We start from the raw sequence: 27280 nt of genomic DNA on the forward strand, positions 1-27280 counted from the left end.
GAAAAAGCGTATTCACAGAATAATGTTAAGAATAATAATGTTTGTGTGAGAGTAAATGATTCGACACTATGAAAGCAAAAATTATTCCAAAACAGCTTCTCACATTGTGGCCCTGATTAAAGATGGAGGTGGGCAGCTATGCTTACCAGCTTTTTATTCAGCTTCGTTTCATACGCAAGCTTCGTAAGTTAATTGTTAATGATAAAAGGGATCACATGCTTGCTCTGAAGGCTGTGCTTCACTCCAATATGACAATATCAATCTTGAACCACGAAAAGATAAATAACAAAGGTAATTTAAAATTTCAACAACTAATTTCAGCCAAGACGGCGAGGACAAGCGCCTGATTTGGAACCCATGGTTTATCCTAAACGCACTGTGAAAGAACAAGACACTTGTGCAATGAACGCAAGACAAAGCATGAATGAGGTGTGCATTGATGCGAACGGACAAACAAAGCCATTATAAATAAAGACTTAAAAAGCAGCCCCGTCCGTAAATTTCTCCAGCTCTGTTCAGCCGAGTCACCGAAACTTCAGAAAGTTACAAAGCGGCCAGCGAAGCAATTCGCAAGAGCTAAGGTCTTCGCCGCCGCCCTTCCTGTCCTCCTCCTTCGTCGTCTTCGGGAGGTGTCTCGGATCCGCATTCCGACATGGCAGATCATTACACTGTTGGTTGGATCTTTTTCTCTGGTTTGTTCGCCTTGGTTGCTGTCTACAATTTGGTTTTTGCCAGGAAGAGCCGTATTGTTTCCTCCGCGGCTTCACGTCAGTGCCTGAATAGCTTAAACACCGCCGCCGGAGAATGCAGATCCGTTGACAGCAGCGGTAATGTTGATGTCATTATCGTCGGAGCTGGTGTTGCTGGCTCTGCTCTGGCACACACTCTTGGCAAGGTATTTTTGATTTACCATCCTTTTGCTTTTCCTCACGACTTGACTTTTCGCATAACAGGACGAACTGGCTTATTAGTAACTGACTTTACTGATAATGAAGTTATTGTAATTCACGTCAGTGGACATGCTTATAATTTGTGGATTTCGAACGAGGAAGAATAACTCACAATGTTATAAAGATTCATTGACGATGTTTAATAATGAAAAAACTGGGTGGTAATAAAACAAATGGAAACAAGGCATACTTTTAGTGTCTACACGAAGTTGCTGCCCTCGTACTTATGCCATACCATGCACAAAGAATAATTTCTTATTCTTATTCTTGTCCTGAATTTCCTCTTCATTTTCCCATGGTCATGCAGCAGATTCAGAAGGGATTTAGGAAATAATTTTCCTTTTCCTTCGGTGAACTTCAAGAATTTTTAACTAGGGAACTACTCAGTTGATGAACTGATTTTCGGTGAAAATATGTTGAAATGGCTTTCCAAATGAAAGATATTACGCCAGTCTCTGATAATATAGTGAACTAAGTGATTCCTACTGAACTAAAATTAATATTTCCTCCTGGTATGGGTTCCGGTGTTTGTGTTTCTGTGCACGGATATTTAATATCAAGGCAGTATGTTCTAATGTGTTTCCATACTAAAGAACCAAAACCGAGAGAAATGTTAGTCATCCACCCCGCTCCCGATAGCAGTTAAAGAACATGTTGTTTTCCGCTAAAATTTTAGACAATACGTGTAATCTTGTAGAAAGAACTAGTTTCAGTTGCAGAATGAACTTATATTTTCACACGCTTCACAATCATTTGAAGAGCTGAACAGTTTTCAGGTGAAGCATTTATTTGAGGCAATATAAGTATTACCTCCTGTCCGAATAAATATGAGAAACAAAATAGATTGAGGTCTTATATTCAGGATTAAATTAAAAGTCAAATTAGCTCTTTTATTAAGGACTAGAAGTTGTAGGTTTAATGCCATCTACAATCTCGCAGTTGGTCTACTGATCAAGTTTCATATATTTGCTTGAATATTTAATATAACATATATAGCAAGGTTTCGCGGCCTTTCCCTTAAAACACTACTGTCTACTACTCTGCCAGCACATGAAGTTCTGGCTTGAAAGATGATCACCTTTCTCTCTCTCTCTCTTTTTTTTTGGGGGGGGGTGTAAATCTTGTAAACTGATCTCGGTCTTTCTACAAATTTGATCACTCAAGGGACTTGATCTCTGCCTTGGATTAGCAATCATACATCTTCCTTTTTTTTAATCCTATTTATTTCTTATAGCTACTCTTCTTTGTGTAGTTAACCCGTGTGATTCAGAACACACAATTTAAAACTCAAATATACTGATTATTTATTATGCATTGGAGGATGGACACCGGGTACGTGTTATAGAAAGAGATTTGAGTGAGCCTGTCCGAATTGTTGGGGAGTTGCTACAACCTGGGGGCTATCTCAAACTAATTGAGCTCGGGCTTGAAGGTATTATACCTGTAAAAATTTTTATTCTGTATTCAGAATTGTGGTTGGTAAATATACATAAGAAAACAAGTGCTATACCTTGAGTCGGAGTAAAGCCCCTTACCAAATGATCATGCCTTGTGTTTTGCTCAGATTGTGTTCAGGAAATTGATGCTCAGCAGGTGTTTGGTTATGCTCTTTACAAGGATGGAAAAAATACTCGACTCCCTTATCCATTAGAGAAGTTTCACTCGGATGTTTCTGGAAGAAGCTTTCACAACGGACGTTTTATTCAGAGGATGAGGGAGAAGGCTGCCTCCCTTCCCAAGTATTTATTTCAGTCTTGTAGATAATACCCATATATGACTTAAAGTTTTTGTTTGCGTATTGACAGTCCTCACTATAGCCAACTCCGAGCATATGTCGATTTGGGCAGACAAAGTAATTTGATTCAAAATTGTGCTTCTGTCAAACTGATTTCTTTGATGTCTCATAGCATACACAGATAGCCTGTGGGGCTCTACAATACAATTTTGATACGATGTTTGTAGTTTTCTAATACCATTTTTTGTTCTTTTGAACCAACAGATTTCACGTTGTTTTTAATATGTGCGACTTATTATCTGTAGAGTACATTTGACGGAAGGAACAGTCACTTCCCTACTTGAAGAGAATGGGACAATTAAAGGTGTGCATTATAAGACGAAAGATGGCCAAGTATTTTCAGCTTATGCTCCTCTCACCATTGTTTGTGATGGGTGCTTTTCAAACTTGCGCCGTTCTCTTTGTAATCCTAAGGTGAGAATGCTCTTTCCCCTCAAATGTGTGATCAAGTTTCCTCGGTTGCATTGTTCAACACTTCAACTTCTTTCTCTGATGACATCTAAATTTTAAGTTAATCTGTCGCTATCATTCTTTCAGTGCTTGCGGAGAACTACTATGTTTAACAATTTTAGTTTAATAATTACAAAATCACTAAAAGTTATATGGTATTCTTTTTCCAGGTGGACGTTCCCTCTTGTTTTGTTGGTTTGATATTGGAAAACTGCGAACTTCCATATGCAAACCATGGCCATGTTATACTAGCAGATCCTTCACCAATTTTGTTCTATCCTATAAGTAGCACGGAGATTCGCTGTCTGGTTGATGTACCTGGTCAGAAGGTTCCTTCAATTTTAAATGGTGAAATGACCAAGTATTTGAAGACAGTGGTAGCTCCACAGGTATCTCTACAAGCTAGCAGTTTTTTAACCTTTCCAGTGGAGCTGCCTTTATCCCATTGATAATAGAATTTTTCTTCAAATTCAGTTGTTGGTGTCTCAGTTCATAATCAGGTGGCAAACTTTTGCAGGTCCCCTCTGAGCTTTATGATGCCTTCATATCTGCCGTGGACAAAGGCGACCTGAGGACAATGCCAAATAGAAGCATGCCGGCAGCCCCTTATCCTACTCCTGGAGCCCTTCTGATGGGAGATGCATTCAACATGCGCCATCCTCTTACCGGGGGAGGAATGACTGTGGCACTGTCTGACATAGTAGTGCTCCGGAATCTTCTCAAGCCTTTGCGCGATCTAAATGATGCATCCACGCTTTGTAAATACCTGGAGTCCTTCTATACCCTGCGGAAGGTAAAAGCATTCCAGCCTTTAATATCGCTCAGATGTAATTGTCCTAAGTAGGAAAGGTGATTAAAGCGTCCTCATGATTTGAATTTTTGAAATGGCAGCCAGTGGCATCCACGATAAATACGTTGGCGGGAGCCCTATACAAGGTTTTTAGTGCATCACCTGACAAGGCGAGGAGTGAAATGCGCCAAGCTTGCTTTGATTATCTAAGTCTCGGAGGTGTATTCTCCGAAGGACCAATTTCTTTGCTATCTGGATTGAACCCCCGCCCTTTAAGCTTGGTTCTCCATTTCTTTGCTGTTGCAATATACGGTGTTGGCCGTTTGTTGATTCCATTTCCATCGCCCAATCGGGTTTGGATAGGAGCACGATTGATATCCGTAAGCCAATGAACCCAGTTTCAGTGGAATGAATGGAACATGATTGCTTTTTGGTGGCCCTGATTTTTTTTTTTTTTGGAGTTTTGCAGAGTGCTTCGGGAATAATCTTCCCCATAATCAAGGCAGAAGGAGTTCGCCAGATGTTCTTCCCTGCGACCGTCCCAGCTTATTACAGGGCACATCCGCCTAAACAGGAGTGAACATGGGCGAAGCATATTTGTCAGTCAGGTTCCTCTCAAGTTGCGTCTTTTCGGTGTCCCGCCTCAAAGGCTTGAGTAATCCTTCTGCATTCATAACTGACTTTCTTCTTATGTGCATACATAGCTTCTTCCCCGCAAACTAAACTATGCACACTTTGTCTAGCCTCCATTTCACAAACATCTTTACGGTAAGGATTAGCTCACGACTTTTCACCCAAAAAAAAAAAAAAGGATTAGCTCACGACGCGTCGTTTAGCATTTAACACCGAACTACCGGCTGCGTATTCAAACTTTTTTCCCGTCCCACGTGGGGCTTATAGTAACATAATGCCAATCACAGTCAGTCCATATTCAAAATATTACGAGGAATTTGGTACTTTCAGAGATAATGGGTCCGTTTGGATCAGCGATTGGAAAAGTAGCTTATTGAAAAAATAGCTTATGGAGAAATGAAGTTGGTAAAAGCTAAATTGGATAAGCTGAATTGTGTTTGGATTAGAGTTCAGAAAAGCTAGTTTGCAAAAGTGAGATTGGTAAAAGATTGTTTGGATAATGGTTGAGTAAAAGTAGGTTTAGTTGTAAAATGACCAAAATAAATATGAGTTTTAATAATAATGAAACATGATTAAAAAATGATTTCACATAATACAATGAAATTAAAATAATTTAATATAAAGAAATCAAATTTAATGAATGAATTAAATTTTAAAACTTTAGAGAAATCATAAAAAAATTTGTAAATATAAACTGGAACATAATAAAAAAATAAGTTTATATAATACAATAAATTTAAATTAATTTAATATGAAAAAATGAATTTGAATGAGTAAATTAAATTTTCAAATATTAGAGAAATTATAAAAAAATTATTGTATTTTGTTGACTAGGCAGACTTTTGACAAAAAATCATCCATGTGGCATCTGAGTGACTTACATGACAACATGTGTTTTATTGATTTTCTCCCCAAACAAAAATTCATCGCATAATATGGAGAAAAACTTTTCTAAAAGATCTTGACTTTTAACAGTTTAACTTCATCATTGAACTGCTGGTCAAAAAACTTCATCACAGAACTGGGAGAAAAAAATACAATCGACCCCCAAACCATGATCGGCGCCCTGAATCGTGAAGAGGAGTTTGCTCTTAAGCTCGCAAGGCAGACGTGACGGAGCTTCTGGCAAGGAGGCGACAGAGCTAGTCCAACGGCAGAGACGGGTCATGGGTTTAATGAGCTCTGGTCGAAAAAAAGAGAGTGAACAATAAGAGAATAATGAAATGAGTGAGAGAATAATGGAAGCAGAATAACTCTGACAAGATAACAGACCATCTCTCGTTTTTTTTTTTCCGCCACAAGCTCTTCTGGGTTAAGCATAAGCTCCTTCCTCTAGCTTATGGCAATTGGGTGTAGAATCAGGCTTTTGGCACATAAGCCCAATTGGAAAAAAGTGAATCCAAACAGGTCCACATTGCAACCCAGCTTATTTTAAAATTTAAGCTGATTTTAAGCTCAATTTAAGTGAATCCAAACAGGTACAATGGCTAAACGATCATCTTTACTTTTACTTCTATTCATAAAAATAAATATTAAAAATATAGAAATAAAATAATATTAAAACTTTAGGATATAAGACAAATATGTGAAGAGAATTTTGTCTTAACTTATATAAAATGTATTTATAAACAAACGATTCATGTATGATTTTAATATGGATTCATTCCATCTTGGTTTTTCTGGTAACAATGAATCAAAGAATTGATCTTTAAACCTTTCGCAACTCATATAAATCTTTCACTGAGGATACTCAAAACTGGACGAGCAAATTATCTCCATCATTCATTTAAGGATAGATATCGACATTTCCATCACAAGATTATTAAACACTGATGCGCGTTCAGCACGCAACTGGTACATAGTACCAAGACTCTCTACACACACTTTCCACAGGCATCAATACCTATGTCTCTTCAACAATTGGATGGAAGCATAATCATGAATTCAATTTGTATGTTCGATCGCGAAAATTAGCTTTCTGTACGATTGCTGTTATATCGTACCATTATGGAAAAAAATCATACAAAATTTTATGGAAAAAATTCAAACATTATTATTAAATTCTAAGAATGTTACAAAAACATTATCTTCATTAAAATCTAATAAATTTTTTCTTAAAACTTCATAATGCCTCATAAAATTTTATAGCAACCCCAATCTTTCAAAATAATTATTTAAAAATATTTTTACTATTATTATTTTTTGCTTTGAGTAAAATATATAATTTTCTCCGAGGCCCAACTCAGCTGTCCCGTTGCCAAACCCAACAGAGCAAGGGTCTTTCAGTATGTAGCGAGGTTGCCGCTTAGATGGCATGGCCTCCCATCATCCCAACCCCTCTGGTCCTCCTCCTGCCGCTGCTGCAATGATTCATTATCGGATCTTCTTCCTACTGAAGTATTAAAAGTATTTGAATTACTGATATTGTTTATATAAGATAACACTTGACATCGCATTTAGTTTTCAGGACAATACTATTTATATGTATTTCTTTTTCGCTAATTAAATATTAAAATAGATACAGTAAAAACTAAGCAGTTCTTATTCAGAACGAAACACCTTACCAGAAAACATTGTACATCCAATGAATCAAGGCATTATAAATGAATAATGCATAAACTGGTTAAAAAAAGATGGCCTAAGCTATGCCGACCAAATCGTTCATTGTATGCCCCCCTTGAAATCAAAATGAGACCACATATGAGTGGCCTTGAATGTCAGGGGTGCATTGTTAATTATGCATTTCTCTTTTACATGCATAATCTGACTCATCACTAGAGAGCAACCTCATAGCAGAACATTCTGTATATCATTCTCATACAATTCTGAATGCAGCCGAATCAAAATTAAGGTCGTCAATAATTTTACAAAGCCATGAACTGTTTATATTCCGGAATACCTTCTCCAAATAGGTTCCAAAATTCTGAGGCAGAAGCTGGGGAAGGATTGGGCAATTGCTACATCTGGTTCTCTCTTTCCTTCTTTATGGTTTCATAAGAATTCACCACCTCTTTGAATTTTGCCTCTGCAGCCTCTGCAAACTCACAGGTCTCCAGATGAGTAACAAAGAAATGAAAGCGGGTCACAAAATATCACCAAAAATGATTCACCAAAAAAAAAAAAATTCACTAAAAATGGCCAATCAAGATTTACCTCTATTATCCTGGTTCTGATCAGGATGATACTCCTTTGCCTTGGTCCTAAATGCTGTCTGCAAAGATGAAAGCAAACCCTATTGATTACGCTAACTCAGGTAATACAGCCATGCCATTCCCAAGATGAGCAAAAAATATGTATAAAAAAACTTTTTATCAGGATGAATAAATGATATCTGAAGGAGAACCACTATCGTTAATATCACATCAGGGTTCATGTCTCAAAAATACCATGTTTGAACCAAAAAAATATATGGAGGTGACAACGTCCAGGGCAGCTGCTCGATTATCACTTGCCTTGGGCGCAGATGCGATGATGTTAAAACCAATAGCTCAAGAATGATGCTCAAATTAATATTTAATAAAGCTTGAGTACCAGCTATATATATACTTCAGAAAATTGCATAATATAGTACAGTATCACAATGAAACTTCCTATTTATCCAGAAGAATGCAATGGAAATTGTTGTAGGTGTTGTAACACTAGCTGTGACATGCAAGGGAAGAAATATTACCTTAATCTCTGCATCTGTATATGGTGTTGTTCTAAACCTGTTGTCCAACAAAACATGGCAAGCAAGGAGTTAATAATAATGCTAATGAATGCTGCACAAACACACTAAATTCTTATCTATATGAATAGCAGTTCAAGTGTTTATATAACTCCAGCTCGAAGTCAAAACTCCGCAAATCACTAATAGTCTTACCACAATTAACCTACCCACATCACATACTGGTTTGTGGCTTTTTTAATTGAAAAAAACTCCAATCGCCTGGGAGAAGCACTGCTTTCAATGAGATTTGATATTTGTTTGCTCCAGAAGAATCAGAGCATTCTTCCCTGACTATATGGATTTGTAGTTATTGGACAAAGTCCTTTGACTCCACAACTTTCATTTGTTTTCCAAGACGTGGATTTTACTTTCTATGGTTATACAAGTAAATACCTATACGGTGACATAGTCTATCCCGCTGAATCACACCTCAAGCAAGTTCATAGCTACTACTCAGAAGGTGAAGATTGAGAACAGAGTTTTCAACTTTTGCCATTGCCACTATACAATATTAACAACCTTCCATCCCAAACAAGTGTGTCGTTTGAACATAGCATTTTAGTTATTAGCCAATTATGTTCTGGACTTCGGGGGTCAATACAATAATTAGACTTGTAATTTATCCTGACGCCAACATGCTTCGAGTACTTTAAGATTGAAATTAAGGAGTGAGAGAAGGCAAAACATCTTGATCAAAATATCGAGATGAATAAATCATTAAGAAAATGCATCAATTCCAATGTATAAACTGGGTTTAGACATATGCTGCCTCCACTGGAGCATCTCTAATGAGGAATAACAAAAGCACAAAAATGTGGTCTATTTGCAGAGTTCTACTTTCAAAGGAGATGTATCATACTGTTCAGTAAAGTCCATAACAAAGTCACAGAAGTTTCTATTTCTCACATGATATTTTTTTTTTTTTTTGGGTGTCAACTCCAATCAGGATATCTGACGACAACTGTTGTCTCAGGGAGGAGTCTGATATCATTGCCGCAATATAATGCAATAGAAATTCACAACATGGGCAACTAGGATCTAAACTATATTCATAAAAGTACCTGTCAAGACCCAAAACTGAGTAGTGATGCGATAATGAATAGCTTCCAGTTTCCCTTGGAGCTTCTCGATAATTGGTCCTCCAATCTCTATAGGATGCGTCAGTCTTCCAATACCAATCATCTCTTTGGAAATGTTGACGATATCCACCGTTGTGATCATTTTGGCTCCAGTTCTCATAGCTTCTTTTGTACTTATTCCTTTCCCTGTTAAACACACTTTGCATACGCCTTATACGTTCCTGCAAAGAGCAGAAGGAGAAGGAGAAATACCAAGGTTTAAGCTAAAACATCAAGGATAACCAACCAACCAAATTTCTTGACCAGCTGAACGTTGCGTTTCTCAGCAGCTAGAGTCAAATAATAAATTTTACAGTCAAATTCATTACTTGGAAAAAGAAATTTGGTTCACCCTTTCAAAACATCACAGAAGAGTTTCTATTTCAAACTCAAACTATACAACGCCAAGTTCATAGAATAATTGAAAGCATACAACTAGAGGGACCAAACTCACCACTCTCGCCATTTCCTCTTCATACTCTTCTTGGAGCCGCTTATTGTACCTTTTCCATGCTTCTTCCTGAAAAGAAGATCGAAAGGAGCCCGCCCCTCCTTTCCATGGTGATTGCGATCTGGACATCTACAAAGTTCAACGGAATGCACGATCAGTTTCAATGACGAATCATGTATGGTTAATGCAAATATATGAAGCTTCAGCGATATTGAGCTCTTCATTAGCTACTTATTCCCATTCACTCGGATAGACAATGGCAAGAAGTTAATATCTATGTAATCAAATACAATCGGACAAGCATTTTGCTAAAATATTATGTCTACCTGTGCATAGAACCAATCAACAGTCCTCCGCAGCTGACTGACCTGCCGAATTACTTCAAGCATTAAATAACAACGCCTAATTTAAACGCTCCGCAAGAGAACAATCCATTACCCGCAATAAGTTATAATAGCATGCGATGAACTGCGAGTTTTCATAGCCAACCGGGGCCTTAAGAGGTGCACTTGTTTCGAATAATTCTCACAAAAAGGATAAAAATTTAAGTCTTCTGTTTTGCCGTTTAGACAAATTTAGACTACGAAATTATACCCCCGCCGATAGAAAGGCAATTCAATCAAGAATAGCTAGTAGCTACGAATACCAAACCACCTAGGAACATCGCCACTAATAGGGCTTGGTTTAACTGAACACTACAGAGCTGATTCAAGAAAAGAAAAGCGAAGAACTCACGGCGAAGGTTGTGGCAGTGGCACCTATCAAGCCGAAGAGAAAAATACCCCAAAGCTTCGCATCATGCTCGGGCTCCCCCTGATAGGGCGAGTTTGACGAGGGCCATGGATTATCCCGTTTTCGATCATCAGCGTCATCCTTCATTATCCCCTTCTTAACCTAACGCTGGTATTGCTTTCTTCAATTCCGCAATCCAAAACACAAGCCACGCTTTTATATTACAATTCCTTATCTCGCTTTGATTTTTATGATCTTTTAACCAATTTCTAGATTTCTAGATTACAAACTTCTTTTTACTCTCCGTGGCCCCGTGAAAATCAGAACTCTTTCTTCCCTCCGGCCATCGGAATTCGGAGACGAAAAGGCGGTGACTCGCATTTAGTTTGGGCTGGGACCATCTTGGGCCAACCTAAATGGGCTTGGCCTGAATGAGAGAGAGCCCATACCTTCCTCAAATCAGCGGTTGAACACCGTTGGATTTTCTAACCGACACTTGAGATCCTAAGGAGTAGGAAGTCTTTCCTCCATAATCACAATTTGCATCCCAGTTGTCTCATTCCATGTTTTAGTTGGCAAAGCATATAGTAACAGGAGACATTTCCGCGAACCTATCCCTGTGTTTCTGTCTTTCGTCAAAAAGTTTCTGAGGAAACGGGAAATTCAGATCTAGCCCTTGATAGCCTGTCATAATGCAGTCCCTTTAGCAATACTCACTGGTAATTCCCATCTCGTTCTTAGCTGGATAGCATTTATGGATCCGTGTCTAGAATAGGTGAAATTCTACATAATTATTTGCTTCCCATAGTGGGTAATAAACGATACATTTTTGCCATCTTTATATAGCTGTCGCACATTCAATTTGGTTTCTTGTGTGCAGCTTTAATGGCATTGTGAGCCTGATCCGCGTAAATTACAAATATCTGTTTGCTATATTGCCTACGATGAAGCTAATGCTGCCGCCTTCCTGATCTCATCCTAGAATTCTTTTAATGATATTGCAATAGTTTGATTTGTTTTTCCGCCCAGTATCTTGCAGATAACTGCATAGCATCTTTGTTGTCATAAGCAATTGAAGTGGAAATTATGTCGAGGAGACCGGTATTACCATCTCGACGATTTGGGGACAGCGGTGGTGGATTGTTTTCCACTTCGAAATCGCGGTCCTCGCCCATTTTGTCTGTTGGGCTTATACTCGTGGTAAGAGCAAATTCAGGAATTGATTTTATTCACGTTATAGATATTTCATGGAGCTCTCTGTGTCGCTTTATTTGATATGGCCTCTTGGGGGAGATTTTAATTACTTTTAGTTCCTCAACTTTTTAGGGGGGCTTGCTTCTCATTGCCTATCATTACAGAAGTTCAGGTATGCCTCCTCTTGTTACTCCAATTCATTAAACAGTTTTCCTTTTGTTTTTAGGATGAACTTATGTCTTTTACGGTGATCCATTTCATATCAGTTGGAATTTTGTGGCTTTCACCTTTGTCCCTGAACGGGTTCATGGATGATGTTAAGTCGCATATCGTAATTTACTTTAGTAGTTAATCACAAGACTTGCCTCAGAATTTTATATGCATCTGTAGTGCCGTCATTAAACCAAATTTTCTAATTACTGCCCTATCATTTGTGAATAGGTGGATTTGGCAGCCAATTAGAATCTGCCAGCAGGGTTGAAGGTAATCTAAATTTTCTCGCTCTTATGTTTTTTATGATTTTGGCCTACTAACTATAAAGATTAAGGTGCTCTCTTGTTTGGGAATTTCAATACTATGCAATTTTCTTGAGCATGACTGAATCTAAGAGATTCAGTCTGTTATATATGTTTGCCCTTTTGGTTTTGTACCTAGGTTTTCAGATTATTGAGTTACCTTGTCTACTTAAATTTCTCGTTTAAAATTAGTTGCACCATCCACGTATCGATGTGATGATGTGATCAATGTCATTGGGTTTTAAGAAGGTTGTTGGTAATCGTCTAATGTAGGTCAGTGTTTGAAGTGGCTTACAGATTTCAATGTCTTAGTTCAGCACAGAAAAGTCATGACTTCTTTGGCCATGTTCTCTATGGTCAAATTTTTGCTCCTTTGAAGTTTGAATAACACTGAGAACTTGACCAATTAGGCATGTGCCTACTGGATATATTGTAATTGTATGGACCTCCTCTATGCAGGTGATTATTTGTGCACATCAGAGGTCCAACGAACAATTCCCATCTTGCAGAAAGCATATGGTGATGGAATGCATAAAGTTTTGCATGTTGGTCCCGACACTTGTTACGTGGTCTCTAAATTGCTAAGGGAGGAGGAAACTGAAGCCTGGGGAATTGAACCCTACGATATAGAGGATGCTGACAGTAACTGCAAAGCACTGATCCGCAGAGGCTTTGTGCGTGTGGCTGATATCAAGTTTCCTCTTCCATACAGGCCAAAGTCTTTTTCTCTTGTAATTGTTTCGGATACCCTAGATTACTTATCTCCAAGATACCTCAACAAAACCCTACCAGATCTGACAAGGGTTTCGTCCGACGGCATAGTGATATTTACTGGTAAGAGCATTATATGAAAATGTCTGAACTGGAGTTCATTGCTTTGTTCGCTAGTTTTCTTTTCTTTTCTTCCCTAAAGGAGACACCTCTAATCTAAACTTCGCTTCAACTCAATTGATGTGGTCTATTACAACCGAAATGAGTGAACGAAAAGTAGGAAATGCTTTCTAAGACATCCGGTGCTTCACAAGCTGTGGGAATTTCGTTCTTTAGAATATTAAATCATATTTGCATCCATTGTAGTATGTGTAAACATAACACCTGATACCTTTTATCTGGCTTTAGGTATTCATTCCTATCTTTGGCGGTGAATTTGATATGGAACTAGAAGTTTGGCTGCGGCTGTTTGAACTGGTAGAAGAATAACATAAATATCAATATAAAATATAAAAAATATAGAGCCGTAATATGTTTTAAGTCATAGATAATGCGACTTATTCTGTGCGGATGTTCAGGACCCAATTTGATTTTGATAGAGACCAAACTTTCTTTCCATCTTTTGACGGATACTACATGATACTTGTAATTGTAGGACTTCCAGGTAATCAGAAGGCTAAGGTTGCAGATGTTTCCAAATTCGGCAGAGCGGTGAGTGGGGCTTCATAAAGATATAGAACTGTTTGTTCACGTTTGTGTGATTGAATGCTTTATTGCAATTTCTTAGATTAATAGATAGTCCTTCCCTTTTTTTGGGGGAAAAATAATAAGCGAAAGAGAGTGATGAAATTGCAGAGACGGGGGATGTAGATGAATTTCCCCCATATCCTCTCTCTCTCTCTCTATTAAGAAGTGAACTAGTGAACAAACTAACGGGACTTGGCTTTGTTCAGGCTAAGAGAAGAAGTTCGACCTGGTGGTCTCGGTTTTTCCAACAGACTAATTTGGAGGAGAATGAGGCTGCTTCTAAGAAGTTTGAGCAAGCTGCTGCTACGAGTTCGTTTGTTCCCAGATGTCAAATATTCCACCTGAAGCCTCTCAATTGACCCCTGCGATGTTTTCCTTAGGATCGTTGTAGCTCCTAATAGCTGCTTAGCTTCACTTTCTACGATGGAGGTAATTTGATTCTTTTGAGCATCACGGTGCCTCATTTTTTGTTGGATTGTAATAGATTTTTATATTCTTTGTAATTTCAATTTTGCTTCATATTAAATTATAATAAAACGAAGTTTTTCCTCTCTTCCTTAAATTTCTTTCAGGTAAAGCCATAAATTGCATGAGTGATTTATGTAAATTTTTGGACCCAAAAAACAATGATTTATGTAAATTTACGCGATTTATGAATCCTTTCAAGGCATACAGATTTTCGCTTCATCCGTTATACTCCTCCGGTCCTAATTATAAGACCCAATTGACTTATTTGAGGAGATTAAGGAAGTAAGTTAAGTTGATTATTTATAATAAATAAGTGTTGTCATTCCTAAAATATCCTTGCTAATTAAGTATATTGGCTAAACTATTATTATTAGAAGGATTATCTTGAAAAAAATGCATAAATATAAGAGACAAAATGGATTGGGTCTTATAATTAGGACCAAATAAAAAGTCAAATTGGGTCTTATAATAAGGACCGGAGGAGTATTTTGCGTCTGAGTAAATATTATTGTGAGGTAATATAAAATTCAGGGTTAAGGTACATCTAACATCTTGAAATATTTTTTTAGACGCATCTAATATTTTGAAATGTTTTTTTCAGGTACATCTAGCACCTCAAAATATTTTATAGTGTATATAACACCTCAAAAAAAATACTTTGAAGTGCTGGATGCACAAAAATATTTCATGGTGCTAGACGTACTTAAAAAAAATATTTCAGAATACTGAATATACTAAAAAGTATTTTGGATGCTGATAAAAAAATACTATGGGCTGCCAGATACATTTTAACCCTAAAATTTATAGCAACATAATGTTATCTGCAAATTACAAAACATATAAGCGGTATTTAGTCTTTGAAACTTTATATCATATTTAAAATTCACCAGGTTGTATTTGACGATTCAAATATTACTGCCGGTCCTAATTATAAGAGTCAGTTGATTAATTTGAGGAAATTAAGAAAAGAAGTTAAGTTAGTTATTTGTCATAAATAGGTGTTGTCTTTCTTAAAATATCCTTGCTAATCAAATGTATTGGTTATAACTATCATTGTTAGAAGGACTATCTTGGAAAAAAATACACAAATATTAGAAACAAAATGGATTGGAGGTCTTATATTTAGGATTAAAATAAAAGTCAAACGATATTCTATATTAAAGACGGAGGTAGTAATAATATGATGTAGGAGGAGGTAAAGGACGACAATAATAATTATTTTTCCTGAGAAAGTTTTCTTCGGCCAACATTTAACAGGGGATCGGTAAAATAAAAAGTTAGTATAAAGCATTACAATGTTGTGGGAATCTTAATAATTTTTCACGAATTGTAATTGGAATTCTACTATGCATCCCCTTACTTTCAAAACAACTGATATTTTGAATCTTTTTGCAAGAAGATGACAATTCTTGTTTTTCTTCCAGTGATGTCAAAATCAATATGGACGCAAAATGCCAAGAGCCAGAACCTATCCATGTAAAATCAGTCTTTTTTCTCGGAGCAATTCGTTTTCTATTGTAGCAAGATCCCCTTGCGTCCCGAACTCTTTCCGGGACGTAAAAATAGCTATAGGGAGAAAGAGAGAACGGAAGGGAAAATCATAAGAAACGCTGGTCTCTTTGTTTTGGCCGACATAAGAAACAGTGGTCTGAACAGTAAAAAATGCTAGATGCAAGTTGTAGCCTTCTTTTTCTTAATGCTCATATTCCTCCATGTGGTCTCAACAGATTGAACACAAGATGAAGCAATCAGAAACGAAGCTTTAAGGTTTGACAGCAGTTAGAAAAACTCATGTCATGTTTGGTAAGACTCCCTTATCAATTCTGATATCACTTAAGTGTCATTTTTTGGGAGATTATTCAATACCCGTGTCATTTTTTGGGAGATTATTCAATGCCCCCTTCTCATGTTACTGCAATTTTAATCGTGAAAATGAAAATTCTCTAACCGAAATGCCCTTGTAAAATTAGTATGCCTTCTTCATTTTCATCGCCCTTCCTCTCCAATCTCCACAGGCCCTCTCATTCGTCTTCGATCACTACCTTCTTCGAGTGTTGTGGAATGAGTTTCCATTATGTTTAAACTGCAGTTTATTAGTAATTATCACTCTGCCTCCGATGTATCTCAGAGTTAGGTCGCTTGCACTTTGGCAATTTTGGTTAAATTAAAAACTACTCCTCCTATCTTTAATATAAGACCTGATTGTTGAATTGATTTTGATTCTAAATATAAAACATATTTCTTATATTTATCAATTTTTCTTAAATTATCCCTGTAGATACTCCGCCAACTATAATCAAATAGAAGAGAAAGGAAAGATATCAAGAAAGATAATTATGATGTTTTAGGAAAAACATATTATATTTTTTATAATTAATTAACTTATCTAACTTCTTTAATCTAATTAAATTAATTAAATAAGCCTTATATTAACAACAGAAAGAGTATTAAATTTAGCGATATGAGGTCCAACTTGCACATGAACGATGGAGTGCCAGCAGAAAATGGAAGTCCGCGATATTTGGGAGTGCCAGCAGAAGCAAATCATGAAATGACTTGGCAATATTGTCCACGGAACAGTTTAGGCTCTCTTCAGTTCACCCCTACTCGGAGAATATAAAATAAAATAATTTTTTAACTAATTAATTAAAATTTTAAATCTAGGCGATGAAGAAATTTTTTTAGTATTATTCTGGTAAGAATTCGTTTTCTTCATCGCGGTGATGCTGCGTATCAGTAAAGCTTCATACTCGTACCATATTATTGCCCGTTTTTGGGCGGTTCCTTTCTGCGCCGTGAATTTCGTCTTCCTTCGCTGTCCGCCACGTGGACGCCAATTTTTTCCCCCCTCATATATTCCATCCATAATTAATGCGGGTTCATAAATTATTAATTTCCAATAATTATATGGCTCCCGCTATTTCTTCCCATTCCTTTCAACTGTAATGATGTGACGACGGAATAAAAAAAATGGGGCCTCTCAGGGAAATAATATCTCTTTCCCGCTTTTAACTGATTGCGGGTTGGCGGTGCCGGTGCCGGTGCAAGAGGATATTGCATTGCACCACTACTTAATTGCTGCGATTCCGTGTATTCTCGGCGCAGTTTATAGAGGAAAACCCACACACATTCGCACAGGATTTCAATTCTGTTCGCTGCCTTCTAATCAATCTCACGCGTGCCTATCAAGCTTAAGCAACGCGCGGCAATGGCGTACAAGTTTTGAGCCTACTCTGACCCCTTCTCCTTCTTCCACATTTTCCTATTTATACAAGGCTGCTTTTGCTTATTGATCTCTACCGAGTTTGGGTCGTCTGGATATTTACTCTACACCGGCAGATTATTCTTTCGTGCCCAGGTGCTGCTGCAATTTCCTTTTCTTCTTCCTGTTCCTTCCTTTCTTTCTTTTTTGTCACGTTAAACATCATTGTTCATTTGACAATCCCGCAATTTTCTTTTTCCGACTTGTCATTTTTTTCACGTGATACTGTCTGGATTTGGTTTGTTGCGCTTACATTCGCGTTGTCGTTTATCGAGATTTTCTATTATGTTGTACTTGTTCTATTAATTAGCTGTTTTATTTATGGTATCCCTTAGAATTCCAAAGCAAGTTATTGTCGCACACCATTTTTTTAAGGCTTCACTGTTTTTTGTTATCTGTACGCAGATTTGTGTGTCTATTGCTCTAGCTACGCAAACATATGTTGGGTGAGAGGAAAAAAGCTTGTCCTTCAGCTGTTGTTTGAATGGTCAGTGTTAAAACTTCCCAGCACGTACCTTCTTTATGTGGACAAACCTTTAATACTCATATTTATTATAAACAATCCGAGCACTGTTTAAGATTGTTTACCTCATTTTCACAACAAACCTATGTTATCACTGGACGTGCGTTTTCAGGATCAGTAGACGTTTACTTTCATTTAATACACTTTTAATCTCAATGTAATCATCTATTAGATTAGCAATTTCATATTCATTCATTCATATTATATGGATAATGCTCATAAAATTTCACATATTATATTGGTGACTGCTCAATAACCATTTTATATTTGGTTTGATGTGTATGATCAATACGATAAACTCTTCATCTAATAGTTGGAAATTACGTTTTGCAAGTTATTCGATGGAGCACGTGTCTCTGGTCTTACATCAGTCTCTGTGACCATAACTATTAAACCTTTTGTTTATTTGCACAGGTGCTTGCTGATTCAAGGTTAGGATCACACAGCGTATAGTCTGGAAGTCTGATTTACCCCTATTACGGATAACATAAATTTTTCGTGTTGTGTGCCTTGAATTTCTCTGAAGAAAGCCATTTTGGGGACGTCGGTTGAGCTGTATATATACACTTCAGGTGATGACCATTGTTTGGATGTCATATGTCATTCTTCCTGGGTAAAGAGATGTGTCAAGGTTGCCAATATAGTGGAGAAAGATGAAACTCGTTGCTCTTTTTACCTCTGCTGGGATAAATATTGGCGTCTGTGCAGTGCTTCTTTCACTTTATTCGATATTAAGAAAACAGCCTGGCAATGTTAATGTATACTTTGGACGGAGGCTGGCCTCTAAACGGTCAAGACGCACTGATCTCTGCTTGGAAAGATTCGTTCCTTCCCCTAGCTGGATATTGAAAGCATGGCATACAACTGAAGATGAATTATTGGCTGTTGGTGGCTTGGATGCTGTCGTTTTTGTCAGGATAGTTGTATTCAGGTTGTTTAATCCTTTCAAAACGTAATGTTAGTAATTTTGCTTTTTGGCATCTGACCTGAAAGATTTACTGGTCTTGTGGTATTTCACTTGTATCAACTAAGAATTTCTGAAAATTGCAAGAATGTCCACAGGCGCCACTCTAGTGAAGATATCTGGATCATAGAAGATAGTGTTAATGTGTGCTCACTTTTATGAAATATTTCCTGTGTTTTTCAGTCCACTTTCTTAGTGCATTTGGTTGGTGCCATGAAAATAGTGGTACGAGAGTTATATGTTAATAACATGTGACTTTAGTTATGCATCAAATGATATCTTCGTTAGTTTTCCTGATCCGTTAACTATGTTACCCTACAATGTATTTAGTTTTAAACAACTTCTCATGAAAAATCTCGTTTGTGCCTGAGCTAAAAGGAATCTAAATGTTGAAACTTTCCAGGAATAGAGATAATGGTGCATAAGTCTTGTTTTAATGCAAGTTCTGAGAAAAACCTAAGAAAATGTTATGGCAAGTCCTCAATTTAGCTCAAAGAACTTTTTCATGTTGTTATGCTTGATTTTTCATCTGGTTCTTCCAGCGAATGTTTTGAATTATGGTAAATGTGGCCAACTTTGTCTTATTTTTGCATCTGATTTATGATTTTACTTTAAGCACCATTCTCATCTTACTAGAAAACAGTTGTTCATCCATATAGGTCACAGTAAGTGGATTGTATAAAGAGTTCTCACTGTTCATTTTACACTTCACAGCAGTACTTACTGTCATTGCTATTATTTTCTTCTTCAGTCTTCGAGTATTTTCTGTTGCGGCTATCATCTGCACTTGTCTAGTGCTACCAGTAAATTACTATGGTCAGGACAGAGAGCATGAGGATCTTTCTTTTGAGCCACTGGAAGTATTTTCCATTGAGAATGTTAAAGAAGGCTCGAGATGGTATTCACTATCTTTTCTCTCTCAATTGACATGCTAATTATGTTAATTTAGCATGAATAGGGAATACCTTAGAGAAGTTTAGAGTAGAATGAGATAAACAAATGAGGTCCCTTGATGTTTCAAAATGAAAGAGAAAATAATTATTTTGAAGCTACATGGGGATCTTCCCCTCCTTGTCCATTTTCCTTCCTTTACTTATTATTAGTTTTACTTCCTCCTGCCAAGGTTACTTTTAGTGGTGCAGATTCCTGATGAACATGGAGGGTGCTGGAATGATGTGATGTGGAACTGAATAACATAACAATTAAGAAGAACCAGGGAAGGAAATTGCCTAGAGAAAGAATGGAATGAAAACCTTGAAACAATTCGTTCTACCATTAGTCTGTAAGGAGAGAACCAATCTCCCTGATATGAAGATAAATTCATTCCTTCAAACTAAAGCTAAGTGCTGTTGATCTATTTATACCAGAAGAGAGTTACAATAGAGTAAAAGCATCCATTAATCCTAAAAGTTATACAGATCTTCTATAGTGCAGGGCGGTTGGGAAGTTACAATAGTGGACACATGACATAGATGTCCGAACTTTTTGTTTCAGTGCTCATGTGTTAAAAATAAATGTCTTAATTCAGGATAACACATACAGAATTGTTTCTCATGTGTTGATGTTCTTCTTTTGTTTGATATCAGGCTCTGGGCTCATTGTCTGGCATTATATATCATAACTATCGCTGCTTGCGCTCTTAGTTATTTTGTAAGCAATTGAACCTACCTGCAATATTACCTTTTCCATCTTTTTTTTTTTTTTTGCCTAAAAGAATGACCTTAACAGTTTTTTTTGTCCTTTTTTTTTTTGTAATATGATTGATCAACTGGCATATTATGTCAGGAATTTAAGGCCATTACTAATTTGAGGCTAGTGCATATTATTGGGTCACCTCCAAATCCAAGTCACTTTGCAATTGTTGTGCGAGGAATTCCATGGTCTCCAGAAGTCTCGTACTATGAAACTGTGAGAAAATTTTTCTCGAATTATCACGAATCAACATATTTGTCGCACCAAATGATATATAAGTCTGGTACTGTGGAGAAACTGAAGGTATACTTCATAACCTTGTTTTAATTCCTTTTTATGAGTAACATAGTTTAATTAGGTGATGTGATTTTCAGCATCGTGCTTTTGTTTCCAACTTTTGTTTCAGTATCTTGACTGTGGTCATAACTGCTGCTGTGTGCTTATTCAGTATATTGTTTATGGCTGTCATTTGGTTCAAGTTGGATCGAACTAGCATGAGGACTCTTTATGGAAACGAGTAATTATGCTTTCTAGTGTTCTGAGGCATGCTTCGTTTTTGTGCTTTATAAGGCTGTTCGGTATGAGATTTTCTCGTATCACTTCTTTTTTGAAAGAAACTTGCAGATCCTCTGCATCCTCTTTATATGGTCAGAGCTTTTTCATGTTATAGAAATCCATAAATTTTTTATACATAGCTTTCTGGTGCGAGGGTCACATGCCAGTATGCTAGATAAGAAGTCTACATGATGGTTGTATTTTTGGCTTTTATTGATGTTATTTCTGGATTTTCATACTATACATTGGTCATAATCCATTTAATGAATCTGGAAAATGTAGTATATTATGTGGACTCTGCAACAATTTGACGTGTTTTAACTCTATCAAGAGCAACCCTTTGTAACTGTGATTATAGAGATATTGGATGTTATGTGGCTTGATTTATCTCTCAGTCTGTGTCAAGTATTGGATTTTCTCGAATTATTCTTGGTACCATAACTGCTATTTATGCTTATTTTTCTAATCCCTCTCCCAACACAAAAAAAAAAAAAAAACTCCAGGATGATGCGGAGCTGATGTATAAATCAATAAAGGGTAATTCATTTGATCAGAGCTGTAAGCCACATCTTACTCAATGCTTCTGTGGAGGGCCTAGAAATTCCTTCAAGATGATTTCTAATGAGATAAGCAGCATACATGGGAGAACAGCCTATAATGACGTGAATTTGGATGAAAGAAAAAAGGTGCATTTTCTGGCTGGATTAGTTTATCTATATCCAACTTTTCTTTTTTTTTTTTGGTGTTTGAGATTTTCTGCTGTCTTCGCAATAAAATACCCCAGAGATAGTACAATATTGGTTAAAAGAAAAATAAATTTTAAGTGTAGGAAACTAAAGTAGCTATTTAATAATATATAATTTATAATTATATAACTTTAATTATGAAAAAGAGTGATGGCTGTAAGTTTAAAGAAGGGGATGTTGGGTAGTTATTCCGTAATTTATGAAATCCCGTTGCTTCTAGTTTTTTGAATAAAGATTTTCTTATTCACAGAGTCTGATAATTAAATATTCATTTATGCAGTCATCAAAAATAGATATGTGTGTGTGGAAAAACCCGCTATGTGTGATGCTAAGAATTTTGTACATCCACTATTTTGTGATCTAAGCTGGGGTCTCAATTACAGGAGTGTGCAGCTGCTTTTGTGTTCTTTAAAACTCGGTATGCTGCTCTTGTGGCTTCACGAATTCTTCAAACATCAAATCCAATGTTGTGGGTGACTGACCAAGCTCCCGAGCCACATGATATTTACTGGTCAAACCTTTGCATACCTTATGGGCAACTCTGGATCCGTAAGATAGCAATACTCGTGGCTTCTGTTGTCTTCATGCTTGTGTTCCTTATTCCCGTCACATTCGTGCAAGGCATGACTCAACTGGATCATCTTCAGGAATCGCTCCCTTTTCTTAAAGGGATACTTAAAAAGTAAGATAATCCATCGGGGAAAATGTTGTGGAATTTTGTGGCTCGTAATATAGCTCATTTTTGTAGGAATAGAAAGATATAGAAATGCTGTTCATGTGAGGCTTAAAGTTAATAAAGCAATACTTAACAACCAAGGTGCATTAGAAGGCAAGAAATTTCTTGCTCTCTCTTTGCAAGCCAGCATGTCTGCCTTCACAGTGAGATTACTTTAATGCTGTGTTCGGTGCATAGAAAAATTGTTTGAAGAAAGGGGAGAAGGTGAGGAAAAGTTGTTTTTTTTTTTTTTTAAAAAAAAGTATATTTGGTAGATGGTAAAGTAGCTCTGTAAGAAAGAAAACTTCCCATATTTCTAGGAGAGAGCTTTTCCATTCCCTCTCCTTCTCCGATTTCCCTTTCGCACCAAGCAAGTCCTAATGCACTTGAATAATCTGCAAATTACTATGTGAAGCTTGCAATTGCAAGTTTGTATCCTGCAACGAGACTCGACTAGGTTGCAAGCTTATGACTGCAAGTGAGTAGGTTTGAATCTCACAATTGTCAATGTCACCATGTATGCCATAGTTCGCATTGGTGGTGTCAGTATACACAGTTTTAAAGCTGTTAATATTCTAATCTGCGTCTATTTTTTGTTTATAAATTTGACATTTAATAATTTTAGATGTTGCAAATTTAACTAAGAAAAGTACATTGTCTTGCTAAGGAATTATGCTAAACTTCAATGATTATAACTGTTAATTGGAATGTGGAATGCTGGCTAATCGCAAATTGACCCTGTATTTTTATGCAGGAAATATGTGAGCCAGATAGTAACTGGATACCTACCAAGTGTGATTTTGATTTTGTTTCTGTATACTGTTCCTCCAACGATGATGCAATTCTCAGCAATCGAGGGATCCATTTCCCGTAGCAGAAGGAAGAAGAGTGCATGTTACAAAGTTTTGTTCTTCTTGATTTGGAACGTGTTTTTTGTTAATGTTTTCACTGGCTCTGTTATCAGCCAACTCTCAATCTTTAACAGGATAACGAACCTACCTGAGCAACTTGCTAAAGAAGTGCCAGCACAGGTGATATGTCAAGATTCCTAGATGACCATATCTGTTAAAAATGGCATTGTTACATGGATTTATACATGTTAATACACGATTTATAGTATCCTTTTGATTTATAATAGAGATGATTTATGCGCTAGAGTATGAAGAATTGAGCAGCACCGTTTAATATGCTTTTGACGAAATATGTGAATATCTTGTTTTATTGAAGAATCAAAATGCAAGGGTATTTGTAGAGACAAGGAAATGCTACTCTAGGAAACAATTAATAGGTGAGACAAAGCTTTTAACGTTCGGGAACTGATTTGTGAACACATGCCTAATTCCTAGGGTCAGCCGGAGAAGACCAAGCGTGATGATGTGGGACAGGGAAGGGGAAAGGTAGGAGAGGGAAGAGAGAGGAGGGAGATAGCAAGAAAGGAGGTAGAAACTAGGCAACATTGAATAGTGGACAATTTCAAAATACCCAATGTCATACATCATGAAGGCCTCAAATGAGACTGATCCTAGCTCTATTTGTAGAGCACTGAGCAACCTAAACCTAACTTAACCTTCAAGCGAAAAAAAAAAAATATATATATATATATAAAAATAAGAATCTCTAATAAATAGGAAATAATTTAATAAACCTAAACCCAACTGAAATTATATAGTTAAAAGATAACCTAAATTCTAATAAAAATCCTAATAAAGATAATAAGAAAATTAATGCTAAATTTTCATATTCTAGGGTAGATTCCAATTATCCTCCTGTATTCCATCACATAGTGGTGGAAGGTCAATGCCCTGACCATCAGAAGGTGGGTTTCCCTTTTCTTGCATCCTCCGAAATTTCATCTTATAGGCTTTTGCAGCAAAAGTGATCCCATCACGTACCCACCTGTTTAGCGTTAAAAATAATAAATAAATAAAATGCTCTTTTATCTGGAGCGTACTCGTGTGCCTCATTTCTGTTTGTATTCAGAATTTTAAGTGGAGTTAAAAAAAATGTATATATACATCTTATTTGAAAATATAAACCTTAAAAAAATGTACTGATTCACCTTACAGTGTTCTTTTTTTGTTGGTTTTATCCAGGCTACCTTCTTCATAACCTATGTTTTATCATCTGGTTGGGCAAGTTTGGCAACTGAACTTATCCAAATTTTTCCTCTCTTCTGGATTTCGTTCCAGAGATATATACTCAGATGTAAGGATGATTCGCTCATGGCCCCCCCATCTTTTCCATACCATACTGAAACTCCAAGGATTTTGCTGTTTGCATTCCTCGGGTTCACCTGTTCTATTCTAGCACCCCTAATAGCACCCTTCTTACTGGTTTACTTCTTCCTTGGTTACCTTGTTTACAAAAACCAGGTTAGTATTTCTTTCAGGTTTTGTCTTCTTATTGATCCTTTATGGAGTTCTTCGAGTTTATATCTGTTCTTATAATGCATAATCATGTACTGGCTAAAAGAGAAGTGTATAATCATTATGTCTTGTATGGACTTAGACATGCACAACATCCATATTCTCTGAGGTGACTGTCAGGACATATTTTCTGGCTGATGTGCTGGCTGCATAGCGCTTGCAACTTTTTTTTGCCTGAAAATTTATTAATTATGAGATTATACAAAATTGGAAAAGGAAGACAAGAACTGAAAATTAATTTGGTGTATGGCGCACGTATTTTCTCTCCCTTTTAACCGAAAAGAGCAGACTGAGTCTACAATTGTTTACAGAATCTATATGGCTATATCGCAGAATAGTACTTACAGCTACTGGTTATTTTGGCTAATGTCCACTTGGGAACTCCAGAAACTAGAAACCCTGGATTGAAAACATGATTTGATTTTTGTAAGGCTCTATGTGAGTAGAACCTTGTTTTTCTTTTTGTATAGCTTGGGATCTTGGCTATATCTACAGTTATATTCTATGCAATTGGGCCTCAATAGTTCATTGATATCAGAAAGAATTCAATGGGGAGAAATGCATATACCAGGACACTAAGTGGGCTGTAATCAGTGATGTTTGATGTTTCGTTTATTTTTGTTTTTGCAGCTTGTCAATGTGTATGTTACAAAATACGATAGTGGCGGAGAGTTTTGGCCCATTGCTCATAACACAACGGTGTTTGCATTGATCTTCACTCAAATAGTTGCTCTTGGGGTGTTTGGCATGAAACGCTCACCGGTTGCATCTGGATTTACTATTCCACTGCTGATTCTTACTATTCTATTTCACGAGTATTGTAGGCAGCGATTTCTCCCAATATTTAAGAACAATTCAGCGCAGGTTGAAACCCCCCCCCCTCTTTTTTCTCTTTTATGTATCTACCCCCCTGACCCTTTCCTTCTTGTCTCTCTTTCGCCCATTTTGAGATTGATACGCTGTTTGTTTCTAGATTCTTATTGACATGGATAGGAGAGATGAGCATGATGGAAAGATGGAAGAAATTTATGATCAGTTGCACGCAGCATACTGCCAGTTTGCTCCGCCGACGACTGACCCTGATTTTTCCAGTAATGCCCCTAGCCAGGACTTGGAGGGGTCAAATCGGGTCTCAGAAATCTCGGAGACAGGTTTTTTTTTTTTATCCACATCCAATGATCAGGTGTTCACCCTCTTATCTCCAACATACGGACTAAATTTTTTTCATATTCCAGGCAATCCACAGCCAAAACGATGAATTATGGCCAGTTCCAGCCAGAGCAATTTCAGTAATTACGGGAATCAATGAAGTATTTTGTTTTTTGGTTTTCCGCTTTTACATGCCGGGAGTTGCTGGGATATGGCCCGCTAAGGCGGGGGCATCAAGTCATCAGTACTCAGCCTTCCATCGGTCATGGTAAATACCATCTAAATGAGCTTGCACACTAGTGAAAGGAAAAAAAGCGTGAATTAGATTTTGCCTCTTAGGTTTGTAGATTTCAGAATGTAAAAATTCCTTCACTGTAAATATTATTCACTATAGTATAGAGGGAGGCTGCTCCATGTTATGTCAGGTAAATGAAGGGCCTTAAGCTCAACACAGGCAACAAATTCAAGTTATACCGTCGTGGCTCTTCGTTTTTTCATTCTTCATTCTTGGTCAACCATTTTTTTAGTTATATCGTGTGGGTGTGAGAATTTTATTTGTACGAATCGAATTATTTAATTTTAACAAATATGATGTAATCTCTCTAAAATACTCTTATGCAAATTCGGTAAGTTAGTTTGAAAAATAATAATAAATACGATATAAAATTAAATAAAAGAAAACGTATGTATATTCGTGCATCTGCTCTTTCACTGAGATCTTGGTCGTTTCTTCTTCTTGAATTCAAATACTACATGCATAGTCACCATGTCCATGCTTCTGCAATATGTTTACTCAATCAAAAATAACAGTCAGTCATTGTTGAATCGGCTGTCCAAGCTTGCAGGATGAGCTGCTCCTCCAGTGAACCGAATTTATTTAATTGGACTGTCTTTGTATTGAGTTTGAAACGAATGCTATAACTTTTTTTTATAAGCTTTAGTAGCTTACGACTTATAATGTTTTTTTTTTCAAATTTTATATTGC

General features: G+C 36.8%; 4 protein-coding genes across 9 annotated transcripts; 3 read left to right on the forward strand and 1 right to left on the reverse strand.

Annotated features, from left to right (window-relative positions):
* Positions 1–477: 477 nt before the first annotated feature.
* LOC114761715 (squalene monooxygenase) lies at positions 478–4763 on the forward strand. The gene is made up of 8 exons (XM_028951144.1): positions 478–895; positions 2271–2382; positions 2515–2689; positions 2991–3159; positions 3366–3584; positions 3713–3988; positions 4087–4365; positions 4455–4763. Exons 1-8 carry the CDS (start codon positions 653–655, stop codon positions 4563–4565), a joined length of 1584 nt encoding a protein of 527 aa, XP_028806977.1. The 5' UTR covers positions 478–652; the 3' UTR covers positions 4566–4763.
* Positions 4764–6786: 2023 nt separating this feature from the next.
* Positions 6787–10959, reverse strand: LOC114761712 (dnaJ homolog subfamily C member 7 homolog). 2 transcript variants are annotated; one of them, XM_028951139.1, is made up of 7 exons: positions 10632–10959; positions 9900–10025; positions 9389–9627; positions 8289–8325; positions 7772–7829; positions 7518–7652; positions 6787–6975 (listed from the first exon to the last, which is right to left on the reverse strand). In XM_028951139.1, the coding sequence occupies exons 1-6, from the start codon at positions 10773–10775 to the stop codon at positions 7576–7578; spliced, it is 681 nt and encodes a 226-aa protein (XP_028806972.1). In that variant the 5' UTR covers positions 10776–10959; the 3' UTR covers positions 6787–6975; positions 7518–7575. The 2 variants fall into 2 exon arrangements, with proteins under 2 accessions (XP_028806972.1, XP_028806973.1); XM_028951140.1 differs by having other exon boundaries at positions 6787–6978.
* Positions 10960–11187: 228 nt separating this feature from the next.
* On the forward strand, positions 11188–14357 carry LOC114761710 (probable pectin methylesterase CGR2). 5 transcript variants are annotated; one of them, XM_028951135.1, is made up of 7 exons: positions 11188–11347; positions 11509–11828; positions 11955–11994; positions 12264–12305; positions 12797–13171; positions 13704–13759; positions 14002–14357. In XM_028951135.1, exons 2-7 carry the CDS (start codon positions 11715–11717, stop codon positions 14152–14154), a joined length of 780 nt encoding a protein of 259 aa, XP_028806968.1. In that variant the 5' UTR covers positions 11188–11347; positions 11509–11714; the 3' UTR covers positions 14155–14357. The 5 variants fall into 5 exon arrangements, with proteins under 5 accessions (XP_028806968.1, XP_028806970.1, XP_028806967.1 ...); XM_028951137.1 differs by having other exon boundaries at positions 11636–11828; XM_028951134.1 differs by having other exon boundaries at positions 11658–11828.
* A 2924-nt stretch (positions 14358–17281) lies between these two features.
* Positions 17282–26903, forward strand: LOC114761713 (CSC1-like protein RXW8). The gene is made up of 13 exons (XM_028951141.1): positions 17282–17621; positions 17931–18012; positions 18463–18979; positions 19764–19910; positions 20599–20662; positions 20798–21007; positions 21763–21945; positions 22389–22687; positions 23475–23751; positions 24814–25092; positions 25777–26010; positions 26120–26297; positions 26382–26903. The coding sequence occupies exons 3-13, from the start codon at positions 18702–18704 to the stop codon at positions 26402–26404; spliced, it is 2172 nt and encodes a 723-aa protein (XP_028806974.1). The 5' UTR covers positions 17282–17621; positions 17931–18012; positions 18463–18701; the 3' UTR covers positions 26405–26903.
* The last annotated feature ends 377 nt before the right edge of the window (positions 26904–27280 follow it).

Source organism: Neltuma alba, unplaced genomic scaffold (genome assembly GCF_004799145.2).
Source record: "Neltuma alba isolate B1F8T4 unplaced genomic scaffold, ASM479914v2 tig00011130_pilon, whole genome shotgun sequence".
NCBI classification, from domain to species: domain Eukaryota; kingdom Viridiplantae; phylum Streptophyta; class Magnoliopsida; order Fabales; family Fabaceae; genus Neltuma; species Neltuma alba.

Bases quoted from the DNA above. Each gene is read 5' to 3' on its own strand.
- LOC114761715 (XM_028951144.1), top strand. From the start codon at position 653: ATGGCAGATCATTACACTGTTGGTTGGATCTTTTTCTCTGGTTTGTTC. The intron at 3,585-3,712 runs GTATCTCTACAA...AAACTTTTGCAG, and splicing joins AGACAGTGGTAGCTCCACAG to GTCCCCTCTGAGCTTTATGA. The intron at 4,366-4,454 runs GTAAGCCAATGA...GGAGTTTTGCAG, and splicing joins TAGGAGCACGATTGATATCC to AGTGCTTCGGGAATAATCTT.
- LOC114761712 (XM_028951139.1), bottom strand. From the start codon at position 10,775: ATGAAGGATGACGCTGATGATCGAAAACGGGATAATCCATGGCCCTCG. The intron at 9,628-9,899 runs GTGAGTTTGGTC...TGCTCTTTGCAG, and splicing joins AAGAGGAAATGGCGAGAGTG to GAACGTATAAGGCGTATGCA. The intron at 8,326-9,388 runs GTACTTTTATGA...GTTGGACAACAG, and splicing joins TCAGTTTTGGGTCTTGACAG to GTTTAGAACAACACCATATA.
- LOC114761710 (XM_028951135.1), top strand. From the start codon at position 11,715: ATGTCGAGGAGACCGGTATTACCATCTCGACGATTTGGGGACAGCGGT. The intron at 12,306-12,796 runs GTAATCTAAATT...TCCTCTATGCAG, and splicing joins ATCTGCCAGCAGGGTTGAAG to GTGATTATTTGTGCACATCA. The intron at 13,172-13,703 runs GTAAGAGCATTA...TTGTAATTGTAG, and splicing joins CGGCATAGTGATATTTACTG to GACTTCCAGGTAATCAGAAG.
- LOC114761713 (XM_028951141.1), top strand. From the start codon at position 18,702: ATGAAACTCGTTGCTCTTTTTACCTCTGCTGGGATAAATATTGGCGTC. The intron at 19,911-20,598 runs GTATTCACTATC...GTTTGATATCAG, and splicing joins GTTAAAGAAGGCTCGAGATG to GCTCTGGGCTCATTGTCTGG. The intron at 23,752-24,813 runs GTGATATGTCAA...GGTTTTATCCAG, and splicing joins CTAAAGAAGTGCCAGCACAG to GCTACCTTCTTCATAACCTA.